The following is a 27,705-nucleotide window of genomic DNA, read 5'->3' as shown; positions in this document are numbered from 1 at the left end:
CCGCAACCCCACCCTCCAGAGGAAATAAGGGGGGGGGGGTGAGCAAAAGCTGCACTGTCAGTCAAAGTCCATAGGGGAGGTACCAAAGGTTGGAGTGGGGCAACGGAGTAAGAAACTGGAGGAAGATCCCACAAGGGTGAAGCTGGGGGCAACATGTGAGGGGCCCTAACAGCAGGAGGGGTCCCAAGTCAAGAGGTTAGGGCTAGTCTTCAGGGAGGCTGCCTTCTTTCATCATTTATTCAGCACCTACTATATGCCAAGCCCTGTTCTAGGGGCTGAGGATATAGCTTGGAACAAGAGAAAAGGTCCTATCTTCAGAGGAGACTAGAGTATCAACAGAGAAAAAGGGCGGACATAATATGTCAGGTGATGATAAGAGCTAAAAAAGAAACAGGGAGAGAAGTAACCTGGGAAAGGGGGTTGGGAGGCAGGGGGACACCATATCTTTTAGGGGACGGCTGCTCTGGAAGAAGACATTTCAACAAAGACCTCAGTAAAGTGAGAAAGTCACACTGACATCTGGGGGAAGAGCATTCCAGGCAGAGGGAGCAGCCAGTGCAAAGACCCTGAGGTGGTAGTCTGTGAGCATGGAAACTGGTGTGGTTGGTGACAGGCAGAGTGGTCAACTGTCATAGGGTCTTGAACTTGACTCCAATGAAACTGGAGTCACTGGGGGAATTTGAGCAGAGGAGGGGTTTGAGCCTGACAGCGTGCCTCTGGCTACCGCACTGAGAATAGACTGGGGGCGGAAGAGGCAGGGCTTAGCTAGAAGCTAAATGCAATAGTGCTCCGGGGAGAAGACAGTGGCCTGGCTCAGGGCAGTAGCAACATAGGAGGTGAGGACTAGTGGGCTTTGGGATTCAGGCTGAACACAGAGTCAGTAGTCAGCTGCTGATGGACTGTCATGCTGATGAGAGATGGAGAGGGGTCAAAGACAACTCCAAGGAACTTGGCCTGAGTTTCTGGAAGAATACTTGAGAGACAGAGAGAGAGAGTGTGTGTGCATGTGTGTGTGTGTGTGTGTGTGTATCTGTCACAGGCAATTTGGTGCAGCTGGGGTAGAGGTGAGTAGCTGAGAGCTCCAGGACTCATGGAGCACCAGGAGAAGGGAAAGGATTGTGCCCTCCCATCCTCCTCCATGCCCAAGAGCAGCACTGCGCCCACCACTGCCACTCTCCCAGCTCCCCCACCTGTCAGCTCTCAAGGTCTCAGGAGTCAACAGAGCTCTAGTAAGCGATCATGACAGCAGAAAGACTGTCGAGTCTCCAAGCTGCAGGGCAGACAGGCAACATTTAAACCTGACTCTGCCCACTTTGGCCACAGGCCCCTCCTGCCAATCCCCCTCCTCCTGCTGCCCCCACTTCCCAGGCCCCACCAGCCCATTCTGGGCTGAGGAAGTCCCTAGGCTGAAGTTCCCTTCCTCTCTTTCAACTACAGTTTAAAAGAAAATACAAAGCTGGCTCAAACCTCAGTGCCTGCTGTTCCCCAGCCTTTGAATCCACTCCTCCACCGCATAAAAGGGAGATAACAAAGGTGGCTGGAGAGGAAGGGGTGGCTGGACTTGGGGGGGGCCTCAAACCCACTCCCTAGGTAGCAACCAAGGCTCCTGGCTGCAGATGAAGCCGGAGAGGACTGGCCTGGCTGCTGGGCAGAGATGCCGCTTCTCCCTGCTCACAAATGTGAGCCCCTCCCCACCCCCAGCCTGTCACCCTGCCTGACTTCCACGCCCAGCAAGTCTCCTCTCCGGTTAAGCATTGTGCTTCTATCCAGTGGTCTCTTTCGGAAAGCAGCTAGAATGGCATACAAAGTCTGTAACGCTGCCATTTCACAGAAGAAAGAACGATGGGGTAGGCACTTCTCTATAAACATTTTATATGTATTCTGGGCTAGATGCTTTCTGGAACATACTTCATTGAATCATGACCAATAACATGATCAGTACCCATTTTACTGATAGAAAAATGGAGGCTCAGAGAGTTAGGACAGTTGCCCAAGGACAGGCAGTGGCAGAGCTGGGATTTGTGCCGGATCTACTTGGTCCATGGTATTGCTGTGTGGCCTTGCTTTTCCTGACACTCTGCTGTCTGAGCTCTACTCCAGTCCCACCCACAACCCCAAATGACATGGGGAAGACGATGAATCTCTGAAAGGAGCAGACTGGCCACCAGACTCGAGACCCTGCCTCCGAGCTGCAATCTCCAATCCCTACTCACTCTTCACCCAGGCTAGTAATCAATGGGAGAAGGAATGGTCCACTGCACGTCACTTGTGGGAGGATGGATTAAACAGGATAACTCACAGGGAGAAATTAGCCTAGTGGGTGGTGCTTAGTAAGTGCTCAGTTATGGTATCCATTGACCTTGACTCTGTACTAGGCCCTTTACAGTGATGAGCTCATGGAATATTCACCCCTAAGTGGTGTCAGTTCCACTATTATCTTCCACGTTGGATGAAGAAGCTGAAACTCACGAAGGTGAAGTCATTTGTCCAAATTCCCAGCCCTAGACTGTCTGACTGTGGAGCTCATTCTTCCTCATTCCCATGGTGCCTTGTTGTTGGCACAAAATCAGGAGTTGTCACTGATTTGACACTCTACCCGCTCCACCTCCTCACTGTCTCCATGAGATGAAGGCAAAATTATTATCCCGTTTTACAGATGAGAAAACAGAGGCTAAGGGAGGAGCAGGGATGGGCCCAAGATCAAAGAGCAAGTCCACACAGGGTCAGGCTTGGCCCCAGGCCTCCCAGGAGCCAGCCCAAGCCCCAAGTGCAATGCCAAGGTCTGCCCACCTGGCACTGTGCCCTCTCAATGAAGTGTACATCTGGCTTCCTCAGAAACAGAGGGGATGTTTAGGGGGTCACGGCAGACCCCCTGCTCCCAAGCATAACAAACATGAAGTGACAAGAATCAGAGGAGAAATATTTATAAACAGTGGCGCAGCTCTGTGAGTGCCTCGGAGAATGTTGCACTCAGCCGGGAGCCGCCTGTCATAGTGGATTACCTCAAAGCCTGAGCCACTTAGTAGCCGGCTCCCCTCTCCCCGAACTTCTGAGTCATCCATTCTGCCCATGCAGACGCTCCTTCCACTGACATTATCTTTAACGTTTTGTAATCATGAAATATTAATGACCGATACTGAATTTAAAATACAATTTGTGTCTGAATACTTTGGTGGAAAGGGCAGTTGTAAAGGGACAGTCTTCAAAGAGACAGGATTGGGGGGGGGCTTGGAAAGCCAGTGCTGGGGTGGGGGGATGCCAAGGGGCTCCATCCAGCCACCCCCTCCAAGATCCTTAAGCCCTAAGCTGATCTGGAAGGGTAATATCTAGCCATCCAGGACAACAAAGGGTTAACCAGATTCACTAGAAGCTTCCCCATCTGGGTCACCCCAGGCCAAGTCACGTCTCACAGCACCCTGCTTTTCCCTTCATACCACAGAGCACACATTATGATTTATGTGTGCATCTGCGTGCGTATTCAGTGACTATTCCTCTTCCCCAGGAAACTACCTTCCACGAGGGCAGGGTCGCCGTCTGTGAGTGCAGCATTCACACAGAACCAGGCACACAGGGGACAGATGGCAGATGTTTACCAAATGGATGGATAAATGGGTTTGAAGGCAGGGACACACAACAGACAACAGCTTCTGGTTGTGTGTCCCCAGCTATGTGGGCTTCCCTGGGTCACTCCCCCTCTTGTTACCTTGGTTTTCTCATCTATAAAATGGTGACAATCATACCTATTCTCTCGGATGGTGTAAGGATAATAACTATTAAGCACAGCAGCTTCTGTTTATTTAAAGCTTCCCATATGCTAGCCATTGTGCTGAATGCTCTCTGTAAAACATAGATCCCCTGGGCATTAGAAATAACACACATCCCGAGCCTGGCATGGTGCCTGGCACACCAGAGGTGATGTTAACAGCGAGAGGTACACTCTGAGAGGGGAAGGAATGTCAGAGATGATGAACTCTAGCTCCCCCACCCCGGTTTTGTAGCTGGGAAGACTGAGGCCAAGGAAGGGAACTGCTTGCCCAAGTGTCCCCATTCGACTTTCTGCCAGGGGAAGAAGTAGACATGGGGAATGGGCTTTGTATTTTCCCCATGGGAAAATACTTTGGAACGCTCAAGTATTTTCTGAGGTCTCTTGTCACCCACTCCAGACTGGGCTGGGCACTGGGATCTACTGATAAACAAGGCCTGGGGGTCAAGGTGCGCAGGGGAGAGACTTGTCAACAGCCAGTGACAGCACAGAAAGGAAATAAGGGGGTGGTGGGGATTCCTGGGGAGCTGGGTGAGACACCCTCACAGTGACGGGCAGAATACCCTTCCCAGAGGAGGAGACATCTGGGTTGGGTCTCAAAGGCCAAGGAAGCCTTTCCAAGCAAAAGGGAGATTTGGGGGCTCCCTGCAAAGAGCGCCCTGTGTGCAGAGGCTGGTATCCCACTGCCCATTCAGAGGACAGAGCAGATGGATGTGGTCAGAGACTGGGGCTGAGGGATGGGCAGAGTAGGTGAGGCGAGGGGGAAGCACTTCCCTCAGCCTGTGCAGAAAGGGCCTTGGATATCCTGTGAGAACCAGACATGACCTGGAGGTGACAGGGAGCCACATGGGTCTTTGAGCAGAAGAGAGGCATAATCAGATGTTTGGTTTCCAATGTTCTCTCCGGTTCCAGAGGAAGGGGGGTTGAAGGGAGTGAACCTCCTCAAGAGAGGAGAACAGATGGGAGAGGCTGTCAGGAAAATTCAGGCTCAGCCATGAGCTGGGGAGCCAGGGCTGAGCCAGGACAGGTGGTAGGGCGCTCTGAGGATGCTGAGTGTCTGAGGAAGAGGCATATCACAGCTCTGCATGGAAAGGGGTGCTTCAAGAGGCAGTGAACTCCCCATCACCAGAGGTATGTAAATTAGGCCCGGACTCCTCTCAGACTGAGTTTTGAGATGCTTACCAGTCACCTTAAGTACCTCACAGATGCCGACAGAAACAAAGATTTTTTGATATCCACAAAGTCGCAGTAGGACTGCCCAGAACACTAAGAACCAGGTCAGCCCCCAGGGAAGGAAATGTTCTCCCATCTCTACCCAGCTCCTTGAATTGCTAGGATATTAGGATTTCAGGTCCCCTACTTCACCCAGAAGCCCTTCCCTACCCCTTGGAGTAGTAAACTTCTCCCCAACAAGGTCAAAGCTGCCGATCTCCATGTGGAAGCCAAGTGCAATCAAAGTCCCTGAGAGAGACAGAAAAGGGCTCTGGGGCTCCTGCTCCCACTGGAGGGACATGAGGACAGGGCAGGAAGTGAAGGAGTCCACACCTGGCTGTGCTGACACCCCTTTCCCTGAAGCACCCCCACCTGCTCACCCAGCGCTCCTCCTTGCTCCTCCGTCCTGCCTGCTGGTCTTGGCGGGCTTGTAATTGGGATGATAAATCTTCCTGCCCAGCTGGCCAGCTCTAATCAGAGCCTGGTGTTTGGATGCAATTTAATTCTCTTGGGGGGAGGAAGGGCCTGGGGCAGACAGTGGAGAAGAGGGTCCAAGCTCTGCTCCCTCCCCCTCACTGCCAGCCAGCAGAGGTTCTCTCCCTCCCACACACACCCCACTTTTTTTTTTCTCAATACCTCACTTCTCTCTTTCTCTCTGGGCTTCAGTCTTTCTCCATGACAGCCAAGGAGAACCACAGAATCCAACTCTATTTGTTTTATTGATGAGAACAACCTTAGTCCATAGCAAGACCCCCATCTCTAAAAATATAAAAAAATAAGCCAGTTGTGGTGGTGCAGTCTCAGCTACTCAGGAGGCTGAGGCAAGAGGATCACTCGAGCCCAGGAATTTGAGGCTGCAGTGAGCTATGATCACACCACTGCACTCCAGCCTGGGAGACAGAGTGAGACCCTATCTCTTAAAAAAAAAAAAGAAAAAAAGAAAGAAAAGTTGGTCTAGAAAGGGAGCAGGAGGAGGGTCACAGCACTAGACTTCTTGGATGGACAGGTCCTGGAGGGGATGCAGCCTCCACAGGGTCAGTTCACTCAAGAAGGTCTCAATCTCACCTCTCCAGCACACCTCTTAGGTCGAGGGGCATAGTCCGGGATGCCACAGACAGTGAGATCCATTCATTCCACAGATCTTTATTATGCACCTGCTATGTGCTGTGCACATAGGTGCTAGGGATATAGCAGCAAATAGAATAGACAAAAATTATGCTTTCATTCTAGGGGAGGAGACAGGATGAGCACATTAAGTGAAAACATTGAGGATGTTAAATAAATGCTGTGAAGATAAATAGGGCAGGGAAGTGGTGTCTGATGGACTGGCAAAGGGCAAATTTAAATCAGGTTGTTAGGGGAGGGCTCTCTTGAGAAGCAGCCTCTGGGCGAGGACCTGAAGGAGCAAACCCAGAGAAGAGTGAAAGGGGGCGGGGAGGGACAAGGCATAATGCAGGACTATCACATGGGGCCTCCTGGGCATGGAGGAGGACTCAGGCTCATCCTCTGATTGCCCAGGACTCAGGTCAGGCCAGGAAAGCTTCCTGGAGGAGGCAGGGACATTTATCTGGGGCCTTGAAGGCAAGTAGGATTCTGACAGCAAGAGAAGTTAAGAAAGGGAGTACCATCTGATGGTTAAAAACATCCCCTTTGTAACCAGACCCAGGTTCAAGTTCCAGATCCATCCATTGTTCCCTGTGATACCTTAGGCAAGTTGCTTCCCCTCTCTGAGCTATTCCCTCATCCATAAAATAACTGCAGTACTAGTCCCTACCTCCTAGAGGCGGTGACAGGATGAAATGGGACAGCCCTTGGTCTATGGCAAGTGCTTGGTATGTGTTCATTGCCAGCCTTCTGGAGTACCCTAACAGGGTCACCAGGCCAGGCCCCATCGCCTCTACCATTCCTACTGGCCCCAAGCCCTACCCCCACCTGCTTGATTTGGTCAAGACGAGTAACTGCTACAAACAGGGATCTTCCTTGGAAGAGATTTAGAGTCTCATTACTTACAGCTGCCCCAGGGACTTTGCACATGCTGATCTCACTCCCCGAGAGTATCTTCCCCTCCCCATCTCCTTCACCTGATCACTTCCTAGTCAGGTCTCAGCAGAAATGTCTCTTACTCCAGAGAAAGCATCCCTGCACCCCACCAGGCAGGGCATCCTGCTCCAGGCTCATATAGCTCCCAAACTGTTTTCTCTCAGCTTTTATCACTCTGGAGAAATGTCTGTCCCTGCCGCTAGACTGAGAAACCACATTGGTCTTGTTCACCGCTATGTCCTTGATACAAAGGAGGTACTCAATCCATAACTGTCAGCAAAATCCACAAGTCTCCCTTCCAAATCACCCAGTCCAGTCTCATAAGAAACTCAGAGGCCCAGCACAGGACCTTGCCACACTGCACAACGGTTCTCCTGCTCCGAGTTTGATGGCTTCCAGAGGTACCCACTGAGCTGCTGAGCCTCCTCAGCTCCTCGAACCCCCAGGGCTTCACCTGCCACCTCCCCGGATTAATGGTGAGCCAGCTCACGGAGGAAGCACTGGGCCAAAGCACGTTTAATTTTAATTTAGGAATCGGTTAAGGCCGCGGGCCTGCTCAGCTCCGGGCTGTCAATCAGCCTTCCTCTAGGCTGCATCAATTAGTTTAAAAATATTGAATGTAATTTTGCCTGACACAACATATTGCAGCTACTGCAAAATATAATTTATTTTAGAAGAAGAAATAATTAAACTAATTTGCATGTCAGTCAGCTGAACTGAGATGCCGAGAGGGGAGGGCCATAGGGGATCCAGCCCCTGGAGGGGCATCTGCTTCTGACCATTGGGTGAGGGTAGCTTGGGTCTGCTGTCAGTGGATGGGCAAGTACCCAGTCAATAGGGGTATCCACTGGCGTTGCGTCTGGACCAAATAGAGTCAGGAGTCTAAGGACCAAGCCTAGCTCTGCCCCTGACTTACTGTGGCTTTGGGGAAAGTCCTGCCATTTTCTGGGTCTCAGTTTCCTCATCTACAAGATGGGTCTAAGGATATCTCTTTCACTGGTTGTTCTGAGAATTAAATGAGGTCATAGATAAGAGAGGATGTTATAAGTTGAAAAGCCCTGCACAGAGGTTTCATGGAAATATTTAAGTTGGCAAAAATATGACGATGACCCATTATTATAAATGATGCTAACTGTGACTATGAAGGGTTTGGAGGAAGTTGATCAGAGGCAAGATATCACATTGGACTCCCCCACCATAGAGAAGTGGTTTGCAAACCTTGCTACAAGTTAGAGTCCCAGAGTCCTTCCCTAAGAGGCTGTTTAAAAAAAAAAAAAAATCCATGATCAAGACTTGGGCACTGGTGTGTTTTGAGCCACGGTGAGAATCACTGCCCCGATGTCAATGCCAATGGTGCTGAATACTGGATGCTGACCTGGGGCTAGCACGTAAGCTCTGGGATTATAGGCCAGCCCCAGATTCGGGGGTTCCTAGGATAAGCTCTAGAAACCTGTGGCAATTTAGAGTCACACCTCCTCAGTGCTCACTCAGCTGCCCCACCTCTTTGAATCTGGGACCCTCATTCATGCCAAAAGGATCAGAGTTTTCCCAGTAGCTGACCCGTGATATTTTAAAAGAGGAGGTAGGAGGGGCCCAGCATAACCTAAAGCAAAGGTGCAATAATGGGGGTGTCTCATCAGCAGTGCGACCAGCACTCCTGGAGGGTGACTGCCCACTCAGCTATCCAGTCTGCTCAGAGGACTTCCTCCTACATGGCCTCTAGGACCCTCTCTCCCTCCAGGCCCTGCACCCACCACCCTCCACGGCAGGAGAAGGTGCCAGCAAGGGCCTGCAAGCCCCGTCCCCCACCCAACTTCCCTCTGCCTCGCTGGGAGAGAGACGCCTGTTCCTGACTGTGGGCCTTGCCCTCACCCCCGCCCAAACGCACCCACCATCTGTTGAAGTTCTCTGGCAACGCACTCATAAAAATAACTGCTCACCCGGCATCCCGAGTCACGACTCCCAACTCTCACCCTCAGAAAAGCCCCCTCTAATCGCTATAGCAGCAGATCTGGGTGAGCTGAGAAGATAATGTGCCCCCAGCTAAGGGGAACTCCAGAGAGGGGTAGGGTCTGAGTTCATTAAGGATGCGCTGCCTCCTCTCCCTCACCTCGTAGGAGGTGAGTCTTCCTATCTCCTGTCACCTGTCTTCCTATCTCCATTTCTGTCTTTATCAGCACACAAGCAGCCATAGTCGGCATCCAGCAGGCCCTGAGTTCAGTCTCACTTTCCCCCAAACTCGTGGGGAGAGTTTTCCAGGCCTAGCTGCCTGGAAACTCCCAGGCTGCCCCCAAAATGACTCCCTGCCAGCCCAGCCAGAGGGCTTCGTACATCCAAGGCACTGCTTGGAAGTGGGGTTTTGTTTCCTTTCCCATGAGGATATTTCTGAGGTTACTGGTAAGTGCACCCTGTCAATAATGAACATGTGGCTGAGATAGCTGAAGATGGGGTACCCAAGAGCACCCAGAGGTCCACACAGGGGTGAGGCTAAAAGAGGTGAGCATTCAGAGTGCTGCTCAGAGAGGACAGTCTGGGATGAGCTGTTCCACATCCTGTAAAGTCATCTAAAGCCAGGTACAGTGGCTCACACCTGTGATCACAGCATTCTGGAAGGCCAAGGCAGGAGGATCACTTGAGTTCAGGAGTTTGAGACCAGCCTACGTAAGAGCGAGACTCCGGCTCTACAAAGCATAGGAAAAATTAGACATTGTGGCAGGCCCCTGTAGTCCCAGCTACTTGGGAGGCTGAGGCAGGGGGATCACTTCAGCCCAGGAGTTGGAGGCTGCAGTGAGCTAGATGATGCCACTGCACCTCATCCAAGTTGACAGAGTGAGACTTCTCAAAAGAAAAGTTACTTAATGTCATTGCTGAAAGGACACTTCAAGGATGTATGTTTATTTACAAATACTTATATAGCACTCCCTATGCATTGTATTCACAATTTTAATTACTTAATAGATATTAATTCTATCCATCTCTTGACTGACCTACTACTATTAGACCAATTTTGCACGTGAGAAAACTGAGGCACAGCGAAGTCAAATGACATGGCTTAGATTACACAGATACAAAGCTCCAGATTTAGGATCAGAACTACCCAGCCCCAGAGTTCTTGCTCTGAAATCACTACGCTCTGCTCATTTTCTGAGTGTGGAAACTGATCAAGCACTAGCTCAAGGACACTGCCACACCTGGAATGCCTCCTGCAGATAGGCGATCCATTTAGGCTTCATTCATTTGTTCAACAAACATATTAGAACCTGCTCTGTACCATGTCCACAGTGCTGAGGACCCAGAGATAAATAAGACAGGGCCCTTGACCTCAAAGACATCCTAGTTGGAGGGATGGGGCCATCATGATCTTGCTGGCCATCATTCTCAGAGTGACCTCTTTGGACTTGCCTGGCCTTTCAGAATCAGGTCTTGAGAGAGCAGAGGTTTTGGAGTTCAGTTGCCAGCTGGCCAATTTCAGTTTCTCCTTTCCAATAAAGGGATATAAATTCCATCAAAACACAAGCTTTCTGCAAGGATACCTGGAATAGTGGAGATGGGTGCTCTAGGTGCAATCTCTGAACTTTCCAGTGAGGGTGTGAGGATAGCAACAGTGATGATAGTGTTGTTGGGGACAGGAATACGGTGGTTGTCTTGGGATTATGGTGGGGTGGTGGTTATGGTAGTAATGTGGGACTGGTGATGGTAGTACTGGTGGCTGTTATGGTGGAGATGTGATGGTAGTGGTGGTGGTGATATCAGTGATGGTGGTGTGAGGATGGGGATAGCGATGGTCTCAGTATTTGTGATGCAGAGATGAAGAGGGTAGCACTAGGGGTTACGGTGGTGGTGTTGGTGCTAATTCTGATGCCGATAGGATAATGGTGGTGATGGTGATAGCAATGCTGATGGTAACAGGGTGTGAGGATGGTGATGGCGGGGTAGTGATGTTGGTAATATGAGACATCGATAAACATGCCCGTGGTAGTGGTTATGACTTAATGGTGGTAATAGTAGTGATTATAGTGATGGTGATGGTGTGCTGGTGATGACATTAACGGTGGGCTTGTATTGGTCTGGTGGTGGGGCTGGCGTTGGGGATGGTGGTGGGGTGGTACCCTCAATGAAGGTGGAGGGTTGTGGTAAATGAGGCCAATAGTACCAGCACTAATGATCATGGTGGTGATGGTGATAGTAACAATTACCCACATATGCCCAGATGTCTGTCCCCAGTCCTAGTCCTCATGCCAGCTGGGCCCACCTGAGGTCATGTAGGGATGTCAGTGGTGGGGCCAGGATCAATCTTAGTGTGACCCCACTGCTTAACCTTGTCCTGGTAATAGATGGAAGTGTCTAGATCTCTCTCCCTCTACTCCTGTGCTCTTGTTACAGACAATCACGCCCAGCTATCCCGGGCATCCCTCAGGATCCGAATCCTGGACGTGAATGACAATCCCCCAGAACTGGCCACACCCTACGAGGCTGTTGTGTGTGAGGACGCCAAGCCAGGCCAGGTACCACTGAGGGGCTGGAGACTGGGGGTGTTGCCAGGGCTGGCCTGGGCCCCCCTACCCAGGCTTAGAGTTGCTTCAGCCTCACCACCGGCTCCTTCCCCCCCCCTTTAGCTCATCCAGACCATCAGTGTGGTGGACCGGGATGAGCCCCAGGGTGGGCACCGCTTCTATTTCCGCCTGGTACCTGAAGCTCCCAGCAACCCTCACTTCTCTCTGCTTGACATCCAAGGTGAGCCGCCAAACCCTAGGATGCATGGAGTGGGGGGCCTCATCTCCCTGCCCTCTTCCCATAGCGTAGATGGAGGGATGGATCTAAGATCACACAGGAAGTCTGGGCCAAGCTGGAGCTGTCACCCAGCCCACGGCCAAACCATGAAGAACAAGCAGGTGGGGCTGACGGAGCGGAGGGGGCAAAGGTCAGGGAATCATGGATGGAAAGATGCAGAAAGGGAATAGATGGGGCACTGCTGGGCCAGAGACCAGGGTGGAAAGAGCCCCTGCTGTTAGCAAAGGTGGAAGGGAGCCCAGTGCACACACTGCTGCCTGCAGGCTGGAAAGCGCCTCACTCCACTTGCGCTTCTTTTTGCATCCTCACAACCACCCTGGGAGGTGAGTTTCTGACTCCTCTTCCCCTTTTGCTGGTAATGAAATTGAGACTCTGAAAGGCTAAGGGACCTTCCTGAGGTCATGTAGGGATGTCAGTGGTGGGGCCGGGATCAAACCCACACCTGTCTCAGATCCAGCATGCCTCCTGCCTTATCTCCCCACCTGGAAAGCAAGCCACCCCGCCCAGCCTGAGCTGAGTTCATTTGTGAGACTTCCCCACTCCACCCCCACAAGTTCCCCATGAAGGTGAAGTTTGAACCTTTAAGGAATGATGGGTGGGAGGGGACAGTCCAGACTGGCAATGAGGAATCCAGGCTCAGATGATGGCTGTCTGGGTAACCCTGGCAAGTGTCTGCCCTACTTTAAGCCTCAGTTTTATCATCTGTAAAACGGGGCTCCTAAGGCCTCCCCCCAGGTGGCCAGGTGGCCCCAGTGAGAGGAGAGCTACCAAGTTACATTGTTGTACCCAGTACGGGTCACTTTGTACATTCAACAATTACCTATTGAGCACATTATTGAACATTTATGGAGACACAATGCATAGGTGTCTGGCTCGGCTCAGGGCCCAGGAAATGCAACAGCAAACAAGGCAACCACCCCTTCCTTGTGGATTTTATACTCTAGTGAAGGGAGACAGAAATTAAACAAATAAAAAGTGTGTTAGGAATGATAAGTGGCTGGGGTGGGGGAAAATGCAGTCAGCATGAGAATCTGCCCTTGACTTTGTTCAACTCTGGGTGCCTAGAACAGTGCCTGGCATGTAACAGATATGTGCATTTTTGGTAAAGTGTGTTAAATGAAACGATGAAAATAAGGCAGGGCAAGAGGAGATTTTATTTATTTATTTATTTTATCATTTGGGATTCATTGAGGGTACAAAGAATTAGGTTACACTGATTGCATTTGTTAGGCAAAGTCCCTCTGGTAATTGTGTCCTGCCTCCAAGGGGTGTGCCATACACCGTAACCCCCATCCCCCTCCCTCCTCCCCTCTCCCCATCCCTCATTCCTCTACCCACTCCCCTTGTATTAGATCATCTATTACCTTCATATTAGAATTGAGTACATTGGATTCTTGCTTCTCCATTCTTGTGATGTTTTACTAAGAAGAATGTGTTCCACCTTCATCTAGGTTAATACAAAAGATGTGAAGTCTCCATCTTTTTTAATGACTGAATAGTATTCCATGGTATACATATACCACAGCTTGTTAGTCCATTCCTAGGTTGGTGGGCCTAAAATTTAGGCTGTTTCCACATTTTGGCAATAGTAAATTGAGCTGCAATAAATAGTTTAGTGCAAGGAGAAGATATTTGAAATAGGGTTGTCTGAAGGAATCCATAAAGGAAATGAAGGAGTAAGCCACATAGATAGCTGAACAAAGAAGCATCCAGGTGGGAAGTGTAAGTGCAAAGGCCCTGAGGTGAGATGTAGGGAACAGGAGACCTACATGGGTGGAGCAAGTAAGAGTCAGGACTAGGGGAAGATGTAGTCAAAGAGGCATGGGGGACCAGATCACGCTGGTCCTTCTGGTCCTGAAACAGGTCGGGGATCACCCCAAGACTTTACACACACACTCCAATGGGGGAGGTTCAGCGACCTCTGAAGCCAGACTTGTATTGTTCCTGGGAATCATATTAAAAATAATTCACAGCCAGTGCAGCTCAGATGGCCAATCAGAAAGGATGACCATAACCTAGAACAGGATCCCAGAGCTCTGAGTGCCAGACGTTAACCCCTTAGTGCCTTAATTGTGTCAAAGTTGGGAGGATGCCTGGAGGAAAGGCTGAGGCATCAGGGGCCCCAGGGGGGTCAGAGTCACAGCTCTTTGGAAGCATTTCAGTATTTTAACAAACAATACAATGGTCCCTATTCATTATTCCAGTGGTATCCTGAGCTGGAACAGGAAACACAGATAGCCTTGGCTTAACCTCACCAAATTCACAAGTTTTCCCAAGCCCAGAGGCCTGAGGATCTGCCCTAGCTGCTTTTATTGGGCTGGGCCCAGCCAGAGTTCCCACCCGGTGTGGCCCCTGCTTTAAGCTCTGGTGGCAGAGAGCAGCAATGTGCTGAGGTCAGAGCAGCTGCAAAAGCCCTCCTCAGCCCCCATCCACAATGTGCCAAGCCCCCTCCTCCTCACTGTATAAATATCCTAGGTGACAAACGGCTACCCCAACCCATCTGTTTCTTTGTACAAATGTGTAGCCAGTTTGGAAACGTGATTTATAAATATTGCTTTTGCAGCCAGGGATTGACACTGATGTATGTCAGGCCAGATGGATGGATGCAGCACTGGGCACAGGTCCACCTAGAAGGGTGGGGATGGGGGGCACGGTTACCAGAAGCTCCCCCAGATGAAGCCAGCTGCTTCCCAGGAGGGCAGCTTGATGGGTTTAGCAATGATGCTGGGGGATTCCCTTTCGTGGGGTGGAGGAGTGGCAGGGACCAGCACTCTCGGAACATATGGTTCCACGGGCTGAGACAGCAACCCTGAGAGACAAACATCTCTGTTCTCACTTGGCAATGTGAGGCTGAGCCAGAACTAGCCACCCATGCCTCAAATCTGTCTACTCCTCTGTGCCTCCGCCGCTACGGTTATCTCCCACCCAAATCACGCAACAGCTTCCTATATGTTCTTCCCCATCCACTCTTGTATTTTAGATTATAAATTCCCTTAACCACAATGTAGGCTCAGCAAGGACAGGAACTATGTCTGTCTTGTTCATTGCTTTATCCCCAGGAGCTACAGTAGCCCTGACATACACAGGTTGCTCAACTCACATTTGCTGTTGAATGAACTGCTTTTAAGAAAATTATCCAAATTCCTCACCATGGTCTGCAAGGCTTTCCACGAGGAGCCCCTACTTCCCGGGGCTCCTCAACTTGACTCATTCTAGCTATTACCCTCATCCTTCCAGCCACAGAGGACTGCTTTCTATTCCTTACATGTACTGTGCTTCTTCCAACCTCAAGGCCTCGCCTCTCCCTGAACCCATTGTTCAGGGCTCAGGAATAGTATCACTTCCTGAGGGTCAGGCCTCTGTTGTGAGCTCTGCCTCTGCCTTTCCTTCACGATGGTTTGTAAGGATAGAGTACCTTGTGGGTTTATTTGATTAGCATTTGTCTCCCATGCTAGAATCTGAGCTCTGATCCAGAACTATCGCTGGTTTAGCTCTTTATTTTTTTCCCCCAGTTAATAAAGATGTTTTGGATAGATCGGTTGATTTTCCTGGACAAATCAGACAAGTCACTTCTCTCTGAGCTGCAGTTTCCACATACATAAAATGGGGATGATGCTAAAACTCTCGGTGGTTATGAGGATTACACATTACTACATATTTAAAACACCCTCAAAGTCCTTAATGCATAGAAAGCATCCAGTTCCTCCACACACCATCTCCTCTTTTTCCCACCTTGCCCTGAGCCTTCTTCCTCCCCCACTGGAAAGCTGATGTTTTCACAACTGGAGTTGACCCACCCTTGGACAGAAGGACTAGAGTTCAAGCTAGAGCCTGAGGAGCTGACCCAGGACCCTCAGTTAGTCCAAAAGTTGTGGTTCATTTGAGCATCGTTCTTCAAGACTGGCTCAGTGCCAGGCCCCGGCTGGCTGTATAGCGTGGAGACAGGCACACACTAACTTAACACAACGTGACAAGTGCTGTAACAGAACTGTGCATGGCACCTGCGTCGTCAGAGCAGGGAGGGGGGAGCCATAAATCCTTCCTTCCCAGAGAAGCAGAGAAAGGAGGCCACAGAAAGGAGGTGACATTTAGCTGGAGCATGACAAATGAGGAATTTGCCCAGGCAGGAAGGTGAAGAAGGTGTTCCAGATAGCGGGAACTTTATGAGCAAAGGCAGGGCAACCCCGACAGGAAGCTGGTAGCTGGTGCAGGAGAGGGAAAATGTGGGCAGAGTCAAAAAATATATACATTAACTAGCATTTATTGAGAATTTCTATGTATTGGGCCCTATTCTAAAGGGTTATGCATGAATTACACCATTTAATTCTCATACCTCTGTAATACTCTTTTTCTCAGTTGAAGAAACTGAGGTCCAAAGAAGCTCAATGGGTTTCCCAAGCATTATTTTTAGACTCAGCACTATTTTTCAACCTTTTAATGGAAATTTTTGAATGTGTGTAAAACTAGATAGGGTAATATAATAAAGCCTCGTGTGCCCATCCCCTCGTGGGCAGTCTTCCACTCATGACCAATTGTGTTTCATATGGCCCTGCTTCCTAGATATCCCCAAGGTCACAAGGTAGCCCTTTCAAGGGCTCTTTTTCCTGCATTATGATCATGATGACAAAGGCCAGATCTGAGGCACCGAATTGGAGGCTGCCAGGGAAGGGACTGGGTTAACTGGGGCCACAGAGCTGGGGAAGGGACACAGGCTGCCGAAGGCTCAGATCAGAGAGACCAGCCTGAAGATGGCGAGGTCAGGGAGAGGACTAAAGGGCCCCAGCAGGAAGTTGGGGCCATCTTTTTCAGAGTTGGCTGGCAAGGGTAGAAGCAGCAGCCAGCAGGGCTCTGACCAATTTCTACCAACATGCCGTAGAGAACTGAGAGGAGCCATCAAGGTGATGGGCGTTTGGCCTGACTTAGATGGGGCAGGTGAGGAGGAGGTGGGAAGGGTGGAAGAAGTGGATGCCCCCTATCACCTAAGTCTGTGCTCCAAGGCCAGCCACCATTGCCCTGTGTCCTGTCTGGCTTTCCCAGCTTTCCCATTTGTGTTCAGTGTCCTCTCTGGCTGCCTGAGTGGAAAGGAAAGATATGGGTGGGAGCCCTGAAGCTCTCAGGTCCCTGCATCAGGCCCCCGAGGCCATGTCCCCAGCCCTCTAGACTCAGCCTCTAACCACAGACTCCTGAGCTGGCTACAGGACTCTTGACTGGCTTTGGGTATGATGGACAAAAAGATCCCTCAGCCAAGGTAGATGTCCTGTCCCATCTTAGGACCCAGGACTTGTCAGCACCCAGCAAACTGCTACCCAAGGACCACAGGACTCCCAGGGTCAGAATATATTGGACAGCAGGATTAAAATATAGGGCAAAAGCAGGACAGGGCCCTGGCTTAGCTAGGGACAGAATCTGGGAATAACTAGGGACAGGACCTTGGCACAGCTGAGGCTAAAATCTTACAATAGCTGAAAACAGATCATCTTGGGACAGCTAAGGACAGAATTGTGGGCTATGTGGCTGGGGACAGGATCTTCGGGCAGCTAAGGGCAGAATTTGGGGACAGCTGCTAATAGACTTATGGGAGATGAGCCAGCTGGGAGGTGCAGTTTAGGGCATAAGCCCGTAGATCTCAGGAGGAGCCTGGGACCGGTGCTGACCCTGGGCCCCGAGTCACAGGCTGCCCCTTCTTCCGGAGCAGACAACACGGCTGCAGTGCACACGCAGCACGTGGGCTTCAACCGGCAGGAGCAGGACGTGTTTTTCCTGCCCATCCTGGTGGTGGACAGCGGGCCACCCACGCTGAGCAGCACAGGCACGCTCACCATCCGCATCTGCGGCTGCGACAGCTCCGGCACCATCCAGTCGTGCAACACCACAGCCTTTGTCATGGCCACCTCCCTCAGCCCTGGCGCCCTCATCGCCCTCTTGGTCTGCGTCCTCATCCTGGTCGGTGAGTCCACTGGGAACCACCCACTCCTGCCTGATTGGCCCCCAGCCTGGGGCCCTGGGTTTCCTTCCCTACCAGCTAGCCCCCACAGGGCCTCGATTTCCCTCTCCATACAAGGATGAGCCAGTCTGGATGATCTCCAAGCTCTAACCCGTAGCTCCTGTGAGACGTCTTCTCAGCTCAGAGCAGCCCCATTACCCACTGCAGGTGGTAATGAGCTCATGCTGCCCCACCCTCAACACAGCCCACAGCTCTCCCTAATGCTTAGAACCCAAGGGTATTTTTAAAAATTCTCTAATCTCTATTGACCTTATTCTCACGTAAGACTTTTCAGTAAAAAGGGCTCATGTGAACCTCACAACAACATGGCCAGGTATATCATTCCATTTGTCAGCTGGGGAAACTGAGGCTCAGAGAGGTTAAGTGCTGGTGTCAGGGCACATGGCTAGTCTTCTGGCTCCTGTAACTAAACATTTGCTATGACTCTAACTAGGGGAAAAGCTTGGGGCACCAAGGGCAAAGTCTTAGGACTTGTGGGGGGCAATCTACATTGGTATTTGTCCTACTAGCAGCCATCTGAACTGGTGTCCCCAGTGAAGAGGTCAAGTTTTAGGAACTAACTGGATTCAGGTGGCCAAATGACACTGTTAGAGCTGCAGCCATGCAAAGCACTGATGCCTCAGTTCTGCTACTGAGCTCCACGGTGCAGCGAGAGCTAGAACTCCAAGGAGGTCCAGATTGCAGGCACCAGCTCTGCTCCATTCCCTGGGAGGTGTCAACTCTCCCTGCCCCTTGCTGCCTACCACGGTGTGGATGTTGCCTACCTGTCTTTCTCAGGACCCTGCAGAGGCCCTGGGCAGGCTCCCCCTAGCTGGGAGGCCCAGGCCCCCCTTCTCTCTCCACCTAGCCCGCGGCTCAGAAGCCCTTTTTCCAGAGGGTGCACTTTACAGCAGTTTCATTTTCTGAGGCAGTGCAAACAAATTTCTGCCTAATTGCCCACAAACTAAGAAAGTGCACATCAGTGCTCTAAAGGTGACGGGCGGAATCGCTGATCAGGCCTGGCACATCTGTCGCCCGCCGCCCGCAATCCCCACCATCTGCTCCCCCGGGCATCCCCCTCCACAGCCCCTGGCCTTAGCTACAAAAACCATCCATCTATCTTTCCCACTTCTCTCCTGACACCTTCCTTCCCTCATGCTCTCCCTCCAAACCTGTCCCCAGGCCTTACACCCTTCCCTTTATAAGCCAGCCACCTTGTGAAGTGGTGAGCTAGTACTCTGCCCCTGGCTTAGCAGTGGCTCTGGGCACTGGCCTGGAGCTGTTTGGAGCAGCAAGAAGAGTCCAGTGCCTGGCAGTGTATCCGACTCATGTCTGTTTCTCCTTCCATCTGTCCTCCCAACCATCATCATTCACTTATATATCCAGCAAGACCCTCTTATGTGATGGACAGTTCTAAGCACTGCAATTCATCAGTGAACAAGTGACTTTTAAAGCCCTGAAAAAACTGAAATGTTGGGGTTGCCATCACTGAGATGGAGGAGAGAGACCAAGGATGGGGAAGGAGGAAAGATTCTTATTTCATCTTTGGACATGTTAAGTTTGAGATTCTCTTGGCCAACCAAGAGGACAAATTGAATAGGAAACTGGATGTATAATCTAGATTTCAGGGGAGAGGTCCAGGCTAGAGGCCAAGATAGGAATTGTCAGCTTATCAGTCTTTAAATAGAACTTAAGGCCCTGAAACTGAAAGAGAGCTTCAAAACCATAGATAAAAGGTCAAGGGCTGAGTCCTGGGACTTCTGTGAGTCCTGGGACATCTAAACTAAGAAGTCAGAGAGGTAAGGAGAAGCCTGCCTTGAAGTGGAGAATGAGTGATCAGTGAGGAGGAGGAAGAGAATGTAGATTGCTTGGGGTCAAGCAAAGAAAGCCCAGTAGGAACCATTCATTCACTCATCCTTTCACTCACCCAGGTGTCCATCCAATTCTTCATTCATTCATTCATTCAACTAGTGTGTTTCAAGTCCTGATTGCATGCCAGGCACCAAGCTAGGGAAACTCAGCCCCAGTCCCGTCCTCAAGGGTAGTTTAAGGTGTGTGTATTTGGGGTAGAAGACACAGATGTGACAACACAGCAAGGTCTTGTCTGTGATAACAGCTATGGCTGTCAGCTTTGAGCTGACTCTTCATCACCTGGAGGCCTTGTTAAAACACAGACTGCTGGGCACCACCCAGTGACTCTGCAGCAAGACCCCAGGGTTCCCAGGGGAGCCTGTTGCTGTTGGCCCAGGGACCACACTTGAGAACCAGTGTGATAGAGGAAGGAACTCTTCCAAGGGATCTTAGAGGTGAAGGCAAGGAACCTGGCCTGGAACTCTCAGGGAAGGGATTTTGCAGGTCTTGACCTGAGAACCCAAGGACTAGGAGGGAGCTCAGGAGCTCCGAGGTGGACAGAGGAAGACCCAGGTGAAAGAGAGGTCAGCGTCAGGGACATCTTTCACTCTGCCGGTTCCATCTGTGTCTCAGCTGCCCCTTCACACCCTAGCACCTAGAGTTCCCAGGGAGTGTGTCTTTTCATAGAGTTGAGAATGTTCCATCCAGCCCTTAATATCCATGAAAACCGTTAACACCGCTCTCCACCACTTCCGCCCCCAGGGGTGATCTAGCCTCGATTTACACACCTCCGAGGATGAGTAGCTCACTACCCCTCCAGACAGCTCTGTTCTGACTGTGCGAAAGGCGTTTTTGAACAGAACTCTAGGAAATCTGCGCGGACGTTAGGGGTGGGCCTGCTCCGCTAGGACTGGCAGGCGGGGGAGAAGGGGGCGGGGGGAGGAGGGCGCGGGCGTTCCCTGGGTGAGGCTCGGCCTGCAGTCGCCCCTCTGTGTCCCGCGCAGTGCTGGTCCTGCTGATCCTCACCCTCAGACGCCACCACAAGAGCCACCTGAGCTCGGACGAGGACGAGGATATGAGGGACAACGTCGTCAAATACAACGACGAGGGTGGCGGCGAGCAGGACACGGAAGCCTACGACATGTCGGCGCTTCGGAGCCTCTACGACTTCGGCGAGCTCAAAGGAGGCGACGGGGGCGGCGGCGAGGCCGGCGAGGGCGGCGGGAGCAGCGAGGGAGCGGGCGCGGGCGGGGGCGCGGGCAGCCCCCCGCAATCCCATCTGCCCTCGGAGCGCCACTCGCTCCCGCAGGGGCCGCCTAGCCCGGAGCCGGACTTCTCGGTGTTCAGGAACTTCATCAGCCGCAAGGTGGCGCTAGCGGACGGGGACCTGTCGGTGCCGCCCTACGACGCCTTCCAGACCTACGCCTTCGAAGGCGCGGACTCGCCGGCCGCCTCGCTCAGCTCTCTGCACAGCGGCTCGTCGGGCTCCGAGCAGGACTTCGCCTATCTCAGCAGCTGGGGCCCGCGCTTCCGGCCCCTGGCCGCGCTCTACGCCGGCCACCGCGGGGACAATGAGGCCCAGGCCTCCTAGCCCCACACCTGCCAGCAGGGGCTTGCACACCCAGGACCCGACTGGGCCCGAGAACAACGAATTTTACCCACTCGCTCACCCTGTTCCCTAGCCCTACCACCCTCCCCTGACGAAGGAAGGGAGGGGGGTCTTGTTAGGGGCGGACTCTTCGACCCCTCCTCTTCTGGGGAAGCAGCTTTCGAGCCCAGAGGTGCAGAATTACCACCAACGTCATTAAAACTGAGGCGAGACCCGGCACTGCGTGGCTCTGCGGTTGGAAGGGGAAATGGGGGTAGTCAGGGCTGCGTCGGAAGAGGCGGTTACTCGACCCGGGCTGGGGGAGGATGCTGATGAGATGCCCCTGCTGCAGCCTTTGCCTCATCAGAGTTAAGTGGAAGGAAGGGATGTTCATTTATTAAGTGCCTACTATGTGCTGGGACACTGTGCAGGAACCATCCTAGTCGTCATAGAAACCATGAGGTGGGGAAAATCCTGCAAAGTGGTTGTGACCGGTTCCAGGATACGTAGCCAGTGAATAGTGGAGTCTTGGGCACAGACCTGCTGCCTGGCCTTGGGCAAGTCACCTCACTTTTCTGGGCCTCAGTTTCCTGATCTGTCAAATGACGTTAATAACAGGACATACCTCAAAGAGTTGTGAGGATCAAAAGGGTTCCTATGTGTCAAATGGTTAGGATGGTGCCTGGCACAGAGTAGGTGTTCAATAAATGTTCTCCTTTGTTACTATTCTTATCTTTATTGTTCTTAGAAGCCCGTATGTATACCTCTTGGGTCTGAGTTCTAGTCCTTGCCCTAATTGTCCTCCCCCTTTTCCCCACATCTCCAAAGGAGGAGGAAGTGCTTAGCCCCTGATCCTTCCCTGAGTGGGCATAGCAATTAGGGATGCCCTCAGAGGCTGTGTTCCAGAATCTCAGGTCGTACCAGAATAACAGTAGCACTAAGAGGGGACAAGCTGGGTGGCTCCAGGGCTTGGCTGGTGGAACAGAGTTGATGAGAAATGGAAGGCCACTGGTCATGGTGGGGGCCTTATCTGTCTTGTCTGGGAACCCACAGTCTCCCCATCCGTGAATCCCAAATTAAGGACCCTCTGAACTAAGACATATCTAAGGGTTTCCAGCTCTGAAACCATGTGATTATAAGATAGAGGTTATTTGTCCTGCAGTCTCAACTCCCACCGCCAAATGATTTGTTCCAGCTGCTGCTAGCTAGGCATCCTTCATCAAAGTCCTCAACTGCTGAAGCCTCAGTTTTCTTATCTGTAAAATGGGGGTGATAATAGTCTTCCCGTAAAGGGCTATTAAAAGGCTTAAAGGAGATAATGAATGTTAACTTTGATCTCAGTGCCTTCCTGACACACAAAAGGTGCCCAATAAATGCTCATTTGCTTTATTTTTCTATTCTCGCAGGGAGCTCTCCTTCATTCCTCCTCACTTGCCAAGGTCCACTGTGATGGATCCAGAGATGGCCAGTATGTCCTAAATGCCTTATCTGCAGTATTTCATCTAAGTTTCATCTACTGTTTAGCCCCATTTCACAAGTGAGGAAACTGAGGATCAGAGAGTAGTAACCTGCTCGCAGTTACACAGATAATGAGTAATCCCTGCCTTCCAGTAGCTCAAAACCATAATTCCCAGCTCTGCTTGGAATGCAAAGGCTGGGGGCAGAGGGGAGAGGCAAAAACACGTAGCAGCTCCAGGAAGGCTGTGTGATACCAGGGGCTGGATCATAGGGTGGAGACATGGTGAGGCCAAGAAGGCTGGTTGGAGGCAGTTGTAAAAAGAACTGCAATGCCTGGCGTGGGAATTTGTTGATTTGCTCAACTTGAACATGTTTTCTGAAGCCACTGAGGGTGGCTAATGGCAGGGATGCAGAATTAGTGTGCTAGCCCCAAGTAGGGGGTTATTTGGAAACCTCAGTTCACTCCACAGGAGACCCTTAACCCATGGCTCCTGTGGCTTATGCTACAAATAGGGTTGATAACTTGGGGACCTCTGAAGAAACATGAGATCACCTCTCTTGCCCATGTGTAGACACCTCTGACATACCCAATCCCAACAATTCTGAGGTTGGTTATGGCCACCTCGATTGTAGAGGGGGGAAAACTGAAAACCAGAGGAATAAAGTGACTGATTCAAGGTCTCCCAGCTGATACAGGACAGAGCCAGGAAGAGCACATGTCCCCTGAATCCAAGTCTGTTCCTTCTACGTACACCGGTTGCCTTGACAAATTCTGACCCTGACAAGAAGGAGACTACAATCAGGTTACATGTCTAAAGGGATAAATGGACAAGTAGTTACATAAACATCTTGTTCAAATCCCACATGTGGGGAATGACTTACCCAAGGTCGCACAGAATCACAGATCTTGCTGGAAATAACATTCATCCAGATTCACCTTCTGAGCCTTCGGCTCTACTATTTACCACTGTGTGACTTTGGACGAGTTATTTACCCTCTCTGTGATTCTGTTTTCCTATCCATAAATGTGCACACTCAGAACACCTGCTCCATAGGATCGCAGCGAGGAGAAAGGCAGTAATAGAAGTTGACACCTAGAGAACACCTCCCATGTCTCTTAAACACTTCACGTGAATTAACTCATCCTGCAGCAACCCAATGTGGTGACACCCATTTTATAGGTCAGAAAACTGAGGCACAAAGAAGTAACTTGCCCAAACAACTAATACGTAGAGATGCCCACATTTAAACCTGAGTACTCTGGCCCCCAGAACATACCCTATCACCCCATCAGCAGCACACACAGTACCCAGCACACAGTAAGCCCTGAACACATGTCCTGGGTGTATCCAAAAGTCACTATCTGTGCTCAAGGAGAGCTCATTTCTCTCCTCACCACTGCATTCCACAGCCTGTGGAAGTCCCCAGGCCCCTGCCCATGACTTCTGCCAGTTCTGGAGTGAAATCCCGTGAGTCCAGCCCCTTTACTAGGTGGCACAAGATGTCCATTCATGCCAAGCATTTCATGAGATTTCTGCTGCTTTGGAGTCACAGACAAGGGTCTTGTGGGGTATGCAACTTTTGGCCATCCTTGTCTTTGATTCCCACCAGGTTCCCCCAAGAGTTCCCAATTTTCTCTGTATTAGGCAGAGAATATGGCCACCCCAGCTCCAGCTCCAAATGGGTAAACTCAACTCTATGAAGTTCAGAGACTGAAGAGCCTTCCTTCTACTATGACTGCTCTCCTCACAAGGCATCTAGGAAAAGGAAGAGGAAAAAAATGCCTTTCTATGGTCATGATCACCATCATCGTCATTGTTATGGATAAAAGAGAATTCAGGGTCTCGAGCAAGAATTGATGTATAATTGGCCAAGAGTTTCAGAAGCGGGGATGTCAATGAGAATGACATCATGGTAATAATGATAACACTGGCACTTACATGGCACTTGCTGCATGCCAGGCACTGTTTTAAGCATTGTGAAAATTTACACTAATACAGGTAAAACTCACAGAGAAGGGACCCTGTTTGCTATGCTTAGCACTTTACATAACTTGCCTTGTTTAATTTTAAGCAGGTATTTCCCCTTTCATTGGCCCTGTTTTAGGATTAGGGAATGAGGAACCAGAGTTCACAGGTGAAGAGGGCCTTGCTCAAGAGCACATAGTCTGTAAGGGCCAGGGGCCATCTTACACCTATCCACCAGGGCTCTGCACAGGACCTAGCTGTCTCCAATTCTGAGTGGTCTCCTGGCATACAGGGTGGAGAGAGAAGCAGATTAGTGGGAAGGGGAGACTCCAGAAGGATGGCAGAGCTGGGGAGCAAGGTGGAGGTGGGGTCAAGCCTGGCTCTGTGTCTCTGCTGTGTACCCATGTACATACGTTCACATGTGGCTGTGGACACACACCAGGAAGATGGGAAGACATCATTGAGCCCCACAGGTCAAGAACTAGCCTCCCACCTCCTGATCCAGGCAGCTCAGAGAGCCAGCTACTGTCATGGGGGCAGCTAACGCCAGCACCCATCAGCCAGCCGTCATGGTGGCCCACCTCTGGGTCACGAATCAGCAGCTCCACTTGCCTCCTGCCAGCAAGTGTTCTCAGGCCAGCTCTGTCACCGATCACTGAGCCTTTGGAAAATGTAGCCCTGTCAGCCCTCACTCTGAGACAAGCGAGCTCATGCTTCAGCGCATGCACGTGGAGGCCCGAGCATGATGCCCCGTCTGCGTGCACAGTGCAGACACAGGCATGTTCACAGCCATGCACACAGAATGTAGCCCTATAGATCTACAAATGTGGTCACGCGCTAGTACACTATGCATGTACAAGAGGCAGCCGCTCACATGCACACTCGTGTGTACTCAGCGTATGTGCCCCCTGGTACTCTTCATTGAGAAAACCTATTTTCCCATTCGGGCAATGTGCTCATCCACACTCACGAGCATATGTGTCCTCAGAAACTCCCATGCAAGTCCACAGGGCATGTTTGTGTATACCCTCGGATGTGCTTGTGCACATAACTCCATGCCTTCCTTCTTACTGTACATGCACAGGAAAGCTAGTGTGACAGCTCTTTACAAACTCTGCATTCTAGTGCATGAGGCCTGTACAGATGTGTTTGTACAGATCCACACTGAGCACGCACACATGCAACGGTATATACTCTCGTGCATCTGCCTAGCTACATGCATGTACCTTCACTTCCAGACCACGTGTCCTCAGGCACCTAGCCACCTTTGTCCACATGCACCTTAGGGCAGATATACCACAGCCGCGCCACCTGGGCCTAACTCCACAGGCGAGCATGCACATAGACACACCTCCAAAGCCACGTTCCCACGTGTGTGGACTCAGATCCCTGGCACATGGATGCACACACACCCCCTCTGGAGCACAGCCTGCCCCAGTCCCAGATTGTCAGGTGTGCTGGGGACAGCAGGAATGGTGCCCGTGCGCAGAAATCGCCACTCACGCAAAATTGCATCTGCAGCAAACTTCTCATCTGCTGTGCAAATGATGATTAAATGTTATTGTTCAAGAGAAACCGGCAAGGAGGGATTCATTAGCTTTATTGTGAGAAAGGACTCCATTGGGCTCCCGCTCCCAGCTCCAAGGCTGGCTTAACCCCCTGTGTGCTGGGGACACCATGCTTAGACATGAGCTGTGGAGAATGAAGGCCAGGAGATACATATCCCAGCGCCAGGCTGGGTGCAGAGAGCACTGTAGAGAGAGTCATGAGGCCCGGGTGGCTGCTCCAACCATGCCCCTCATTTGCTGTGTGGTCTTGGACTTGTCATTTTTCATTCATCAAATAATTGTTCACCTCTACCATGTTCCCCAAATATACAGATGTCATGATATACATACACCTCTACCATGTTCCCCAAATATACAGAAGCCCCAGATGCTTGGGGCTTCTCAGTTGGGGAAGGGCAGTCCAACCAAGGAAAGAGCTAAAATAAAGGTTTGGAGGGTCGAAAACAGAGGGAGTAGTACAAAGCTTGCTCAGGAAACAAGGGCATGGCCAGGTCAGCTGGAGGACAGATTGTAAAGGGCCCAGGAAACCCTTCCAAAGAATGTGGGCTTATTCCTGAAAGGTGTATGTATCTGGGGGTGGGGTGGGATGTGTTTTTTGTTTTTTGAAACAGAGTCTCACTTTGTTGCCCTCAGTAGAGTATTGTGGCATCATAGCTCATAGCAATCTCAGTCTCTTGGGCTCAAGTAATCCTCAGCCTCCCAAGTAGCTGGGCCTACTGGTGCCGGCCACAATGCTCGGCTATTTTTAGAGACAGGCTCTCGCTCTTGCCCAGGCTGATCTCGAATTCCTGAGCTCAGGCAATCCACCCGCCTCAGCCTCTCTGACTGCTAGAATTATAGGCATGAGCCACCGCACCTGGCCATGTATCTGTGTATTTTACAGATAAAATACACGGCACCCTGTTAAATGCGAATTTCAGGTAAATAATTTTTGTCACATTAGTATCCTAAATATTAGAACATATTTATGTCAAATACTTACACACAGGATATATTTATGCTAAAACACTTAATACATTGTTTACCTGAAATTCACATTTAACTTGGAATCCTGTATTTTTACTTGCTAAATCTGGCTACCTTATGTGTGGATTTGCATTTTAAAAAGATTACCCTGGTGACTATATCCAGAGTAGATTAGAAAGTAAAAGAAATGAGAGGGAGCCCAGTGGGGGAAGAGAGGAGGTCACAGTCTCACTTTCTTCCTTAATAAGAGAACTTCCAATTTTTAGCTGGGCACATGGTCTTCTCTTATAAGGATCACATTTCTCAGCCTGGGTCACAGCTGTGTATTACATGATCTGAGTTCCAGCTAATTCGATCTAAACAGAATTGTCATGTGGAAGCTTCTGGGACACCTCTTAATAGACTGCTTACCCATGTCTTTTGCTTCCTTTTTCTGCTCCTTTCTCCTATCTGCTTGTGGAATACAGCTAAGATGGCTGGAGCTCAAGTAGCTACCTTGGACCATGAGGACAAATGTC

The 27,705-nt window shown here is 50.8% G+C and overlaps 1 protein-coding gene across 3 annotated transcripts in view; it reads left to right on the top strand.

The window, feature by feature from the left end:
* CDH22 (cadherin 22) overlaps window positions 1-21,951 on the top strand; it is a 124,946-nt gene extending 102,995 nt beyond the window's left edge. The window contains exons 9-12 of one of the 3 annotated variants that reach the window (XM_053574622.1): window positions 11,399-11,520; window positions 11,632-11,749; window positions 17,502-17,753; window positions 20,645-21,951. In XM_053574622.1, the coding sequence (XP_053430597.1) occupies window positions 11,399-11,520; window positions 11,632-11,749; window positions 17,502-17,753; window positions 20,645-21,231 (1,079 nt within the window). In that variant the 3' untranslated portion in view covers window positions 21,232-21,951. Of the gene's footprint in view, window positions 1-11,398; window positions 11,521-11,631; window positions 11,750-17,498; window positions 17,754-20,644 lie in introns of all 3 variants that reach the window. The other 2 variants (XM_053574621.1, XM_053574623.1) reach the window with 2 other exon arrangements.
* Window positions 21,952-27,705: the final 5,754 nt, after the last annotated feature.

Source organism: Nycticebus coucang, chromosome 21, assembly GCF_027406575.1.
Source record: "Nycticebus coucang isolate mNycCou1 chromosome 21, mNycCou1.pri, whole genome shotgun sequence".
NCBI lineage: Eukaryota > Metazoa > Chordata > Mammalia > Primates > Lorisidae > Nycticebus > Nycticebus coucang.
Note: the sequence above shows the minus strand (reverse complement) of the source record. Positions and strands in the feature narration are given on the sequence as shown.